Source organism: Lineus longissimus, chromosome 4 (genome assembly GCF_910592395.1).
Source record: "Lineus longissimus chromosome 4, tnLinLong1.2, whole genome shotgun sequence".
Classification (NCBI taxonomy): domain Eukaryota; kingdom Metazoa; phylum Nemertea; class Pilidiophora; order Heteronemertea; family Lineidae; genus Lineus; species Lineus longissimus.
In genome coordinates, this window is record NC_088311.1 from 23,582,082 (window position 1) to 23,594,203 (window position 12,122).

The 12,122-nt window shown below is 42.4% G+C and overlaps 2 protein-coding genes across 2 annotated transcripts; one reads left to right on the forward strand and one right to left on the reverse strand.

The window, feature by feature from the left end:
• Positions 1-552: 552 nt before the first annotated feature.
• On the reverse strand, positions 553-4,440 carry LOC135486945 (tektin-2-like). The gene is made up of 6 exons (XM_064770153.1): positions 4,340-4,440; positions 3,561-3,990; positions 3,078-3,292; positions 2,517-2,739; positions 2,049-2,272; positions 553-1,638 (listed from the first exon to the last, which is right to left on the reverse strand). The coding sequence occupies exons 1-6, from the start codon at positions 4,435-4,437 to the stop codon at positions 1,446-1,448; spliced, it is 1,383 nt and encodes a 460-aa protein (XP_064626223.1). The 5' UTR covers positions 4,438-4,440; the 3' UTR covers positions 553-1,445.
• A 112-nt stretch (positions 4,441-4,552) lies between these two features.
• Positions 4,553-8,111, forward strand: LOC135486245 (all-trans retinoic acid-induced differentiation factor-like). The gene is made up of 7 exons (XM_064768910.1): positions 4,553-4,722; positions 4,951-5,084; positions 5,370-5,438; positions 5,789-5,875; positions 6,168-6,289; positions 6,489-6,586; positions 6,825-8,111. The coding sequence occupies exons 1-7, from the start codon at positions 4,564-4,566 to the stop codon at positions 6,942-6,944; spliced, it is 789 nt and encodes a 262-aa protein (XP_064624980.1). The 5' UTR covers positions 4,553-4,563; the 3' UTR covers positions 6,945-8,111.
• The last annotated feature ends 4,011 nt before the right edge of the window (positions 8,112-12,122 follow it).

Genomic DNA, 12,122 nt, shown 5'->3' on the forward strand with positions numbered 1-12,122 from the left:
GCCTTCAGATTTCTTCCGACAGTGTAACCTATCGCATCTGACCCTCGAGTGTCAAAGCTCATTTGGTACTACAACTCACATGTTCCAAGAAACATGTACACAAAATCATTGCGAGTCAACCCTGGAGGTGATAACATCATTTGTCTCTGGCACCAGTTACCAGAACTATTGCAAGTGCGCTTGGACATGCAATTCTCTGTTCAGTGGTGCCATTTCCCTTGTTAAGGTACTACGACAACTGTTGGTGGGTCCAACCTGAATGTACTGACGTCATTGGGGAAATGTAACTGAGGAAAACACCAAGGTCATACCGGGGATTGAACCGGGGACCTTTGGCCTAAAGGCCATCATTCTATCAACAGCTGAGAGGAATTTTCCTCAAGCCTGGGCTTTTAGTCGGAATGATGTCATCGCAATATAAAGTTTATGTTCTTGACAAATTGGTGATTATATTGTGGTAGTTGTGACATTGACAATTGTCGAATTGATCTTCTGTCCTCTGGTCACTTCAAGGGCATTCCACATGATTAATGAAAAACAATTATATTTCATCCATTGTATTATGATATTTATTTTGTGCACTTAATACATGTATGTGGCGGCCAGTTTTTACAAGCAAAAACAGCATCATGTATAGAGAAGAATTAGACATTTTAGATTGTATTTCACACAAATTCACTAAAAAACATTTCTACCACTGAAAATATCACAGATTCAAGTACTTCATTGTATTTACAAGGAATAACAAGTAGTGGGTTTATCTGACTTAAATCAGATTGGTGACTCCTTGTAGAGAATTGGACGGAATAAGATTGACAATCACATACGTATCGAAAGTCACGACATACTGACAGCAAAAGGTTAACCATTCAGGGATTTCTGGAAGCAAAAAAGTGGGGTTGGTTCTGTTGGATTGTCCAATCAAAAGTCCCTAATTCTGCATCCCCGGGGTCCTCATCAGAATTGAGCCAATCCGACAAGGCTCTATTGTGGGGATGAATTCAAAAATGAGTATAAAGAGTCATCAAAAACTCACTCTTCAATAGGCCACCCAGGGGGCTGAACTTTAGATACTCTAAGTGTTGTCCATCACCTCAAATATCGTGATCTTGATAGGTATGAATTGGTGGCAACAGAAGGTCACACCAAATATCCACTCACTTGTGAAAAAGACAATACTTTATACAAAACATTATTTACAATACAATACATGTGTCCAACATGAAAACAGCGATACCTGTTGTCACACCTAAAGAGTCGCAATTTATTTCCATGATGATCCTAAAACACTGTGATCCTATTTTGAGAAATAGTTTCGAAAATAACGAATGAAAAATATTGATATTTTGTGTAACCCAGGTTTACTTTAGACGATATGTCATGTGACCCTTTCACAGCGTCCTTGCTAGACACTAATCTCACTTCTCAAGTCCTAAATTGAAAGTTTATGCCAGAACTTTTGAACTTTCCCTTGACATTCCCGTGAGTGCAAGATTTTTATCAGTGGTTGATAGCGGACTGGGTTTGAGTTTTCCTCGTACATCCATGCAGCGATTGTCAAGCATGAGTGAGTTATTTTTCAAGGCCAAGTCATCGTTGATGTTGTGAAGTTGTTTCTCAAGGCAGTCCAGGGCATGTCTGCAATTTTAGAGGTACATAGTCAGAAAATCGATCAAACACACAGGGGGAATAGACAAGTACTACTTGCAGCTGGGCAGCTTGCGCTGATGACTCAAATAGTTCAATCAAGTGGCTTAAACACCTGTAGAGCTTGCGCTGATGACTCAAATAGTTCAATCAAGTGGCTTAAACACCTGTAGAGCTTGCGCTGATGACTCAAATAGTTCAATCAAGTGGCTTAAACACCTGTAGAGCTTGCGCTGATGACTCAAATAGTTCAATCAAGTGGCTTTCACACCCGTAGAGAGTTTGCTACATTTTCATGAAGTAAAACTACTCTAGAAATTCTCTTGCTGGCAAAGCTTTACCTGGACTTGAAAACCTTTACCAGTAACATAAACTTATTGGGGATATCAGTATCTACATACCTAGCCTGCTTATGTTTCTCTACCAGGGCAGCCTTGGTTGCCTCTAATTGCTTGACTTCATCGGTCAGACCGTACTGTGGAGCATCACGGCACAGTTCAACATTTGGTCGGTATGTGCGGTTCTCAAGCCTGGTCTGGGCAAGTTTCATTGGTGCAATCTTGGCACGGATCGCCTCCTCCACTGCTCTGATATCAGCCTCTAGCTGGGCAATCTCGTCTTCCATCTGAAATTTATGATGAGGAAGATTGTTTCAGTCAATAACAAAACATAACATCCTCTTAATGACTGATCTGTCCCTCAACAGTCACATCAAGAACAGTCAGAAGAAATCCAAAAAACTCCAATTAGTGACTGTTTTTTCCAGATTTATCGACAATTTTTTCCTCCTCATTTTTGCTCCTTTTGCAATTTTCTTTAAACCAGTCCTCAAAGAGTGAATAAAGGCAGATTTTTTTTATGCAACTCACATTTTTCTTCTGCCATTCATCTTCATCACGAGCCTTCTTCATCTCATGCTGCCTCTTCCTGGTAGCGTAGTCTGTGGCGTTATTTTGAGCGGCAAGGTCATTGTCCGTCTGATGTAGGGTGTGGTGGATAGCTTCACGGAGGCGGGTGGATGACCTCATCTCGGCATCGGCACGTTCCTTGTTGTATCGGCTAAAGTCTTCCCAGTTCTGTGGTGTACAACTCCTGAATACAGGGTAAATCATTTTAGATACCATATCAGAAAAAAACTTGGATCCATTGTCCAAGACTCATCGATTTGTCATCATTGAAAGTCGTTGATTTTTAACTGAGGCCAATCAGACTCTCTAACTAGCCTATGAATAAAGAAATTTTTGGCGTCTTTCTGAAATCACATTTAGGTGTCAAAGCCAAAGGTGATATCATAGTTATCAAAGGATCTGACATCTCTAATACCCCTGTACTAGCCATAAGTGTTAAATCAACACTTGTATCTTTCTTTAACTTTAAGTACAAATTTCACTCAACAGTATCATTCAAACAGACAATTTTTTACTCCTTACCCCTTTGGCACTCTGCATGGATCTGGTTTATAACTGATTCCGGGAGACTTTTCTGTCAGATTGTACTGATCTATATCGATACCGAGGGCAATGTTCTTATCTTGGAGATCGGCTACAATTTGTTGGCGGGCTTCCTGGAGGAGACAGAGTTGTTCAAAGCTTTCATCTACCCTCTGTTGAAGCTGTTTCCTAATACCTTTGATCACAGAATGTTCCTGGAGAAGAAAGCAGAAATTATTAATCACTTTTATGAGATTACTGATAGCATCAAGAACACTCACTCTTTTTTACAAAGTTACTGCGCTAATTGTTGTTATTCTTTTGTCAATTGTTGTAGGTGTTGCCAGTTTAAATCCCAGTCAAAAATATCATTGCTTTTCTTTTGCCTGTGCATGCTATGCGACTTTTTAGAGATTGAACTTTGAGCCGCGTTCATATCCTTTTCCAATTCCATTAAATAAAACAATCCAATATAACAATCACCTGATGTAATTCAGCCTCCACACCATCTTGTACCAAGTCGATCTTCTGTCGTCCATCCCTCAGTGTCAGACATTCAACAGTTACTTCTAGAGGTGTATTGGTGGCCGCTAAAGATCGTTCTGCCTCCTCCTTAGCTTCAGACAAGTCCGAGATCTCTTGATCAATATCGGCAAGACTCCTCTCAAGAATTTCCTTCCACTTCCTGATGTCATCAATGCGATCAGCTAATCTGGTTGTGTTGTCATACTGGTCCCATTTTGTCTTGTTGTCGGTTTCATTCCTAAGATGACGGGCCTCCTGTCTGACCTGATGAGAAGCGTCGCGCTGGCGTTCAGCATTAGTGGAAATGGCATAGTTTGACGTAAACCAGTCAGCTGGCTGGTAACGTGTGGACGGTTTCACTTCTGTCGCCATTCTCCTTTTTCTTGCTCTGAAAAAGTTACACAGAACATTATAAGCTGTCCCGCTGTGGCATGGCTTGGTCTCAGCTAAGGGCCAGGCAGTTACATCCGTACTGTTATATCTATGGACATGGAAACCAATGAATGAGAGTTTGAGACACTACACAACACATGCTAGTACCATTGTACACAGCCAATGCATGAATTTGACATGCAAATCAAAATAATCAACTCAACTGTTTTAGTAAACTGACAAAAGGTGCATTAAAAATGCTCGTTTTCCAGAATAATGTGCTGTGGAATATAAGCTTGGTGACTGATATCAATTACTGAGGTATATTTGAAAAGATATCAAAGCTTAGAAATACAAAAACTCACCCTATTTCAAGAAAAATATGTAGTGCTTCTGATGTCAGAACAGGCAGTGTAGCTATGTCTTCTGGGTTGCTACACAAACACGAGCCAGCATGCGGCATTTGTGTCAGTCGCTGTGATTGGTAGATGTGCTGAAGTAAGCCAATAGAAAAGTGCTTTACAAAATTTCACGTTACCTTAGCAACATTGATTTGTGGGGCCTGATTAGTGTGTATTTTCTCCACCGGATGGCCAGATCACGTGAGTCACAAGATTTGGTCAAAATGGCAGCTACCGTATCTGTCAAAATCGTCAAATTTTCTACGATTTTTACCCTTATAATTCTAAATTCACTAACTTCTTTGTCTTGGTGTGTAGCTGACGTACTTGACGAAACTGCTAGTAAGGTAAATATTTCAGCAATTAGAGTAAATATTGTGGACGTTCTGCGTAGCATAACAACTACGCCGGTAGTAAAATAATAGAAAGTAAAAGAAAAAAATCCCGTTTTTTTCTTCCATTCGTCGTGATTCGACCACTAGAGAAATTCAGATGACAAGATAATGATAATTGATGTCCAATGGCAATGCATGCGCGCCGCAAAGTACTGTTAAATTTTGCTCGTTCTGTTCCAGATTGATATATGCCATATGAAATCATGCCACCCAGTCACGATGAACCAAACTAGTGTTATATATGACAACTGTATGAAGAACAATTATACTATTTCTGACAGATGTTGCCATGATGCCAACGGCACAGTTTTTGGGTATGTATCAGTCCCGATGGCATAGCGGTCAAGCAATCCGCCTTGTAAACAGAAGGTCTAAGGTTCAAAACCTGCGGGCATCCCGTTGCAATGTGGCCATTAGCCTTAGGTTAGCCGCCAGCTGATGAAATATCAGGTACAAACTGCCTTCTCCCGAGGCACCTGGTAATAGAGTAGGAGTATAGAGGTAAAGAGTGTGTCATAAGCCAATGATTTCATACCATTTTGCAATTGCATGCAGACATTTTAATTTGCTTGAAAACTGTAATTGTTTTTATATTTCAGCCTTGACCTGTCTGTTTGTTCCCTTAAGTCAATTCCTGCATTGGTTGATATCTCGCATTCAGAATGGATGTAAGTGTTGCTCATCAATATCACACTGCTCGTCTTACTTTGTTTGATCATTAGGTTTATCATGTTGCAAGTGGCGACTAAATTTTTGGGAGGACAAGTTTTACCAATAGTTTCAAAAGGGCCAATATATAAAAACTAGTCTATATTAATTCTTGGTAATATGTGTAGCCTAGAATAAGCTTAGGACTTCTTTGCATCGATGTTACCTGACCAATCCTCCAATCTTATGATGGCTGATCTTTCAAGGCATTAAAGCTATTGGCCTGAATGTGAATATAAGAGGAGTGAATGCAACTGGCTATATTCAGTATTTGCAGTTTATGATGTCAATACTTCTCCCTCCTTTTCAGAGCTCTTGAAGACAATCCTTTAGTATTCAGCGATGAAAACAGCACACATTATGAAGCATTTAGAAGTTTGAACAATATACAGTACTTGTAAGTGTTTTCCCATTATTGCCAAGGTTCAATCTAAGGTTTATTTTATAGAGACAGCATGGCTAGAAAAAATACCTCTTATCAAAAGGCAAAGGTAAAAATAGCGGCACATTCTGACAGGTTGTAGTCCTTGTACCCCTCAGACAAATGGATTAATGACAAAATGTACGAGAGGGTGTGTATCATGCCTATACCTTTAGGACTGAAACAGGAGGGCTTCTGCATTTTGTAAACTTCTTGATTACTGCTTAACGTTATACGACAACTTTTTTTTTAAATAATGTGTTTTCAGGTCTTTACCAGGTCATTTTCTCTGCCCTGGTGGACAAGAAGCTTGGAAGGAAACGACAGAGGGCAAAGGTGTCACTGTTTGTAGGATTGAGCAGGATGTTTGTATTGCAGACAACTCAACTTGTAAGTCAACGTTTGAAGCTTTCAGCCATAAAATGAACATGCTCCATTGGAACACTCTCACTTTCTAAGCACTTTCTGTTCTATTTCTCATCATCTTGACACACAAGGCTTGGAGGTTGCGAGAAGCCTCCGTACTGCATGTATCTCTACAGAAATGCCACCTTCCTCTTTCCGTGGAACTGATTTGTGTATGTTTCAGATCAATGTCCAGACGATTCACACTGTGTTCATGATGGCCCAGGACTCATACAGTGCCAGTGTAATGGAGACTTGTATGGTTACAGATGTTTGAGATCAGTAAGTACAATGTATCATTAGTAAGTTCAAGAAAGAATTAGAAATAGGTTCTGGCCTGAAATTTTCTAACTTCTCTCAGACAACTGGATGAAAAATATCTTGATTTACACAACATGCTTTAGTTGTTGCGATTTGATCAGTGAACTATTTCCTACGGAAGTAGCAAGTAAACAATTTTGAATAATTTTCTGTGAATTTTTTTTGAAAAAATCATTACAGGTCTCTGATTTTCTTTCAGGGTCATTTTCCAATGGGGTTATATTATGGAGTATTGTGTGGTTGTACTGTGTTCATATGTGCATTTCTGTGGTTGACACAGCGCAGGAAGGCGGTTTGTATATCTATCAAGGTGGACTGAGTGACAAGAAAGGACGACCAATAACACCGACAATTTTTTTTGTGTATTTAATCTCATTTTGTTTCTATGGTGTTCCAGAGCATGGAATGCATGAATGAAACAAATGCAGAAATGTTTGCTACTGAGTGCCATAGCGAGGAAAAACTGCCAGTTAATCATGGCGAAACCCATTTGTGATGTGTGGGAAACATAGTGAAAATGTGAGAAGGATTGTAAAAAGACTTGCTGTGCATGTCTGTAAATTTTTGTAAACATTTTACTTAAGTTATCTATTGCCAAAAAATACAGATCTGTATACATCGGCTCTTTGCACATTCAGATTCATTGAAGAAATCGTGTCTTATTGTTTTTTGGTGCAGAAAAATATGGTGTAATAAAGGGGGACTATAGCCGGAGCTCTGGAGCCAATTGGTAACTTAGTGATAACAAATTCCTTGTGAAAGCAAAAATAGTGTCATTTCACTGTGAGATAGTAGAGATGGTGCCTACTTGCAACTTGGCAAAACCTGATGTGGTCCTTCTGGCTCCTGTCTATAGTTTCCCTTTTAACTATAAAGCTAGTGCCTGTTAAAGAGAACTGCCAGATTGTGTTTGAAATTAAGTGCCTTCCTGTATTGCATTTATCCCAAAGGTAGGGAGTATGGTGAGGGTCAGTGGGAGTAAGGTTTGGGCCAGTGAGAATATGGTTAGGGCTGGTGGGAGTATGGTAAGGTGCAGAGGGAGTGTGGTTAGAGCCAGTGGGATTGTGAGAAGGGCCAATGGGATTATGGGCAGGAACAGGGAGTGTGGTTAGGGGAAGGGGGAAAAGCCTGTCAAAAATACCTGTATCATGTCAAGTTGATGTAATACATGTGTTTTTTAAACTCAGAGGTGACTATTGTAATCTATACACACATGTGATACATCATTGTGAGACAATTAGTTACTGTGTGTGCTCATTTAGAAGAGCCAGGGGTCCGTCTTATTATTTCATTCTTATAATGTAGTGAAGTTTATTCCTGCAAATCAAGGGCTTGTTGGTACAATCTTCTCCAGCATTGCTGCATACACAGTATTTCAGCATAAAAAGGTATTCTAAACTGCTGCTGTAATTCACTCTGTAAATGAATGTGCTGGTAATTACTAGATTCTGTGTATTTGTAAAAAGAAACAAAATATAATATTGAATACGAACTTTTTCAAATTATTTTTACATATCATCTCCTGCTGAAGAACAGGCAACCCGCTCATCCTCTTCCTCTCTTGCTATGAGTGTTGTCTCCAGACAGCTCGGACACATTCGGGCTGGGATGGTGAGAATTACTGCAGAGCTGGCACTCTTTCTGTGAAGACGGTGGATCATGGTTGATGGACTGTCGCATCCCATGTCAAGTCGCATGAATGTTGACATGGCATCACATAGAAAAACATGGTAACCCCTCTCAGAACATGGAGAAGGTACATCCAGTATAGACATGGTACACCCTGTAGAGACATGGCACATCCAGTGGAGACATAGCCCACCCTGTAAACATGATACACCCTGTAGGAAACTGTCTCATACAGCAGGTCTAATCCAGTAGAGACATGTCTCACCCAGCAGAAACATGGTACACCCTGTAGAGAGATGCAGATCCAACAGAGACATTCACATCCCAGAATTGTGGTAGGCCTTTTCCCTGTATAGATATGGCACACCCTGTAGATGCATTTTGAACCCTGAAGAGAGATGACACGTCTAATAAAGACATGGCACATCATGTAGGGACATGGCACGCCATGTAGAAACATGTTACACCCTGTAGATATAGGGCACATCCAGTAGAGACATGACTCACCCTGTTGAGAGATTGGCCATACAGCAGAGACATGGACACCGTCACACCCACACCAAGTTAGGATAGTGTCATCTCAAAGTCAAATCAAGTAAGCATAGACAGGGCAACAACCGAACCACATGTATTTCAAGGAGATCTGGTCACGTTTTAAGTTTCCATGTGACTTGTCACAATCAGACCATCAGGGACAGTCTCGTCCCTTATCAGGTGACCCTGGACAGTGTCACAACAATGCCATACAGCCGATCAGCCAGAGTGAAACTTGATGGCACCACAAGCAACCGTGTGAGACCATGGAGGTATTATTAAGATAATACCTCCATGGTGAGACTTACTGAAGGAGTGCCACAAGGAGGCGTATTATCCCCAACTCTCTTCATGGTCTACATCAATGGGATAACAGCAGCGTTTGAATAATATTGTCGTATTTCCACAGGTTATAAAAGTAAGAAGCTGAATTTGCCTTCTAACGTTCGGATCCTTTATTCTAACACTGCTTCACAAAATTATACACACCAAAGTCATAATTGATAAAATAGTTCGTCGGGATGACGATTCGTGCACGTGATTAGAAATACTCGGGACTCTCTCTATCTCTCTCTCTCTCTCTTCTGCCGAGAGCGTGCGGACAGCTGTTTTGTATCCACGCGCAGCTTTGTCTGCACCAATCAGGGGGCAACGTTGATGCGTCTCCATCCAATGAGGAGCCGCATCAATGCTGACGTAATTGATCACGTAATTGATCACGCTGGGGAGAATGGAGGATTAAAAGTAGACCGTGGGAATTTTCCACGATTATCCACCGGTATCTTATCTAAACCCAAATCCAATAATCCCGCACACTTAATTCCAAGAATTACACATTACAGTGCTACTCATAAGAAAGGTTTTACAATTACTATACAACAATATGTCAAGAACACGCTCCATGCAGATGACCAGTAATGGAATATGCATCCAGCACTTGGACGACGGACGGCCTCCAAAACGACCAAAGCCAAACTAGACAAGGTACAGAACATGGGCCTGAGAATCATCCTTGGAGCCTTGAGGAGCACACCCATAGATGACATGGAGAAAACAGCCAACAGTCAGCCTCTGGAGATGAAACGAGAGCTAAAGACCATCACCCAGGCGGCTGCCCTCCCATCCTCTACGCCAACAACTCCAGAAAGAACCACTGACCAGGCTGAAGCACCAGAGCTTTCACCATATCACCATGGACCTACAAAGTCACCGCGAGGACGTACTTGGAAAGGACAAGGAGATGAGTTAGGATCTCAAGGCAACAAAGTGGATCCCTGAGAGAAGACTACTCGAGTTCAGAACAACAATTCCAGGGATAGTCTCAAAGGGAAGTTAACCATTTGAAACCCCGAAGGCTCTGACTCTCGAGATGATCGATGTTCAGTACCCCAACCACGCATGCACCTGACGGATCCACACAGAATGCTGTCAGGAACGGAGGAAGCGGAGTTTTTGAGTCTCTGCCGGCAAACTATGTTCCAACTTCAGAGCTGAACTTCAGACAATCACCACCGCTGCTGCCAGGAACTGTGCCAAGTGTGGAGACAACATCGTCCTAATGACTGACTCACTGTCAGCCCTCCAAGCTCTCCAGAGCTGGAAAGCCGAGACACTGACTGACAGCCTACTAGACAGGCTAGATCCCCTTCTCTCCAAGAAGAGAATTGTCATCCAGTGGAACCCAGCCCATACAGGAGTGCATGGAAATGAACAAGCTAATCACCTAGCCAAGCAAGGCAGCATGCTCCCGCAGTCCCAACACAGGATCTCATATGCGTAGTCCAAGACCCTCCTAAAGGCCAGCTACAATGTGAGCTGGAGCAGGCAGACTGGCGGTTACAGAACAGCACAGGACAGAATCCACAAGCTAGACCGGAGGAGCCATGTGACAATATACCGGCTTCGGACAGGACACTGCAGGCTTAACAAACACCTGAAGCGACTAGGAATATGAGAAACGGCCAACTGCGAGTGCGGAAACGGAGAACCGACCCCAGAGCACATCCTTTACACCTGCCCACTTCTAGAGCCGGCACGCGGGAAGTTTTGGCCCGACGAGACAACACCCCATACGAAGCTGTGGGGAAATGCTGACGACCTGACACGAACTAACCGTTATGTCAATGCATCCACACTGCAGGTCTGCTATCTGCATGATCAACCGAACGCTGAAAAAGACGGAGACCATCAGGGACGGTCTCGTCACTTATCAGGTGACCCTGGACAGTGTCACAACAATGCCATATAGACAGCCTCAATGTACCAAACCAATATGAAAAGTCTATGGGCATTGACACAAATCAAGTAATATCGGGACAGTCGCATCTCATTAAAGGGACTACGGCTATCCACAACTTTTTGGCCAATACAGTACTGTTTGGTAAATCCTTGTGGTCACCCAGTAGAGAGATAGGACATCAGCATGTTACTAGGTCTAATCGAGTAGAGACATGTCTCTACTGGATGCACCATCATGTCACGACAACAGGTTGCACTATCTCACTCCAGGGTGTTCCATGTTACCACGTACAACTTATGTAGTGTCTTTGCTGGATGTGCTTTCTCTCTATAGGGTGTACCATGTTTTTACATTTCCTCATCTCTCTCATCATGTTGTCAACACGGTGGAGCAGCCAGGACTGATTCGGCCTGGCTGTGACTTCCTCATCTCTCTCACCATGTTGACAACTTGGCAGAGCAGCCAAGACTGATTTGGCCTGGCTGTGACTGTCTCATCTCTCTCACCATATTAACAACTAGGCAGTGCGGCGAAGACTGATGCCGCCTGGCTGTGACTATCTCATCTCTCTCACCATATAGACAACTTGGCAGAGCAGCCAAGACTGATTTGGCCTGGCTGTGACTGTCTCTCATCTCTTTCACCATGTAGACAACTTGGCAGACCAGCCGAGACTGATTTGGCCTGGCTGTGATTGTCTCATCTCTCTCGCCACATTAACAACTAGGCAGTGCGGCGAAGATTGATGCGGCCTGGCTGTGACTGTCTCATCACTCTCATCATGTTGTCAACACGGTGGAGCAGCCAGGACTGATTCGGCCTGGTGTGCTGTGTCTCTCTTTGATGTGCCATCTCTATACAGAGTGAACCTTGTTTCTGCACGTTGGGCCGTGTGTGTCTACAGTGTGTACCACGTTTCTACAGGTTGTGCAGTGTCTCTACTAGTTGTTCCATCTCTCTAGAGGGTGTACCATGTTTTTACACATTGTGCTGTGTCTCTCCTTGATGTGTCATCTCTATACAGAGTGAACCTTGTTTCTTTGGTGGATGTGCTTTCTCTCTAGAGGGTGTACCATGTTTTTACATATTGTACTG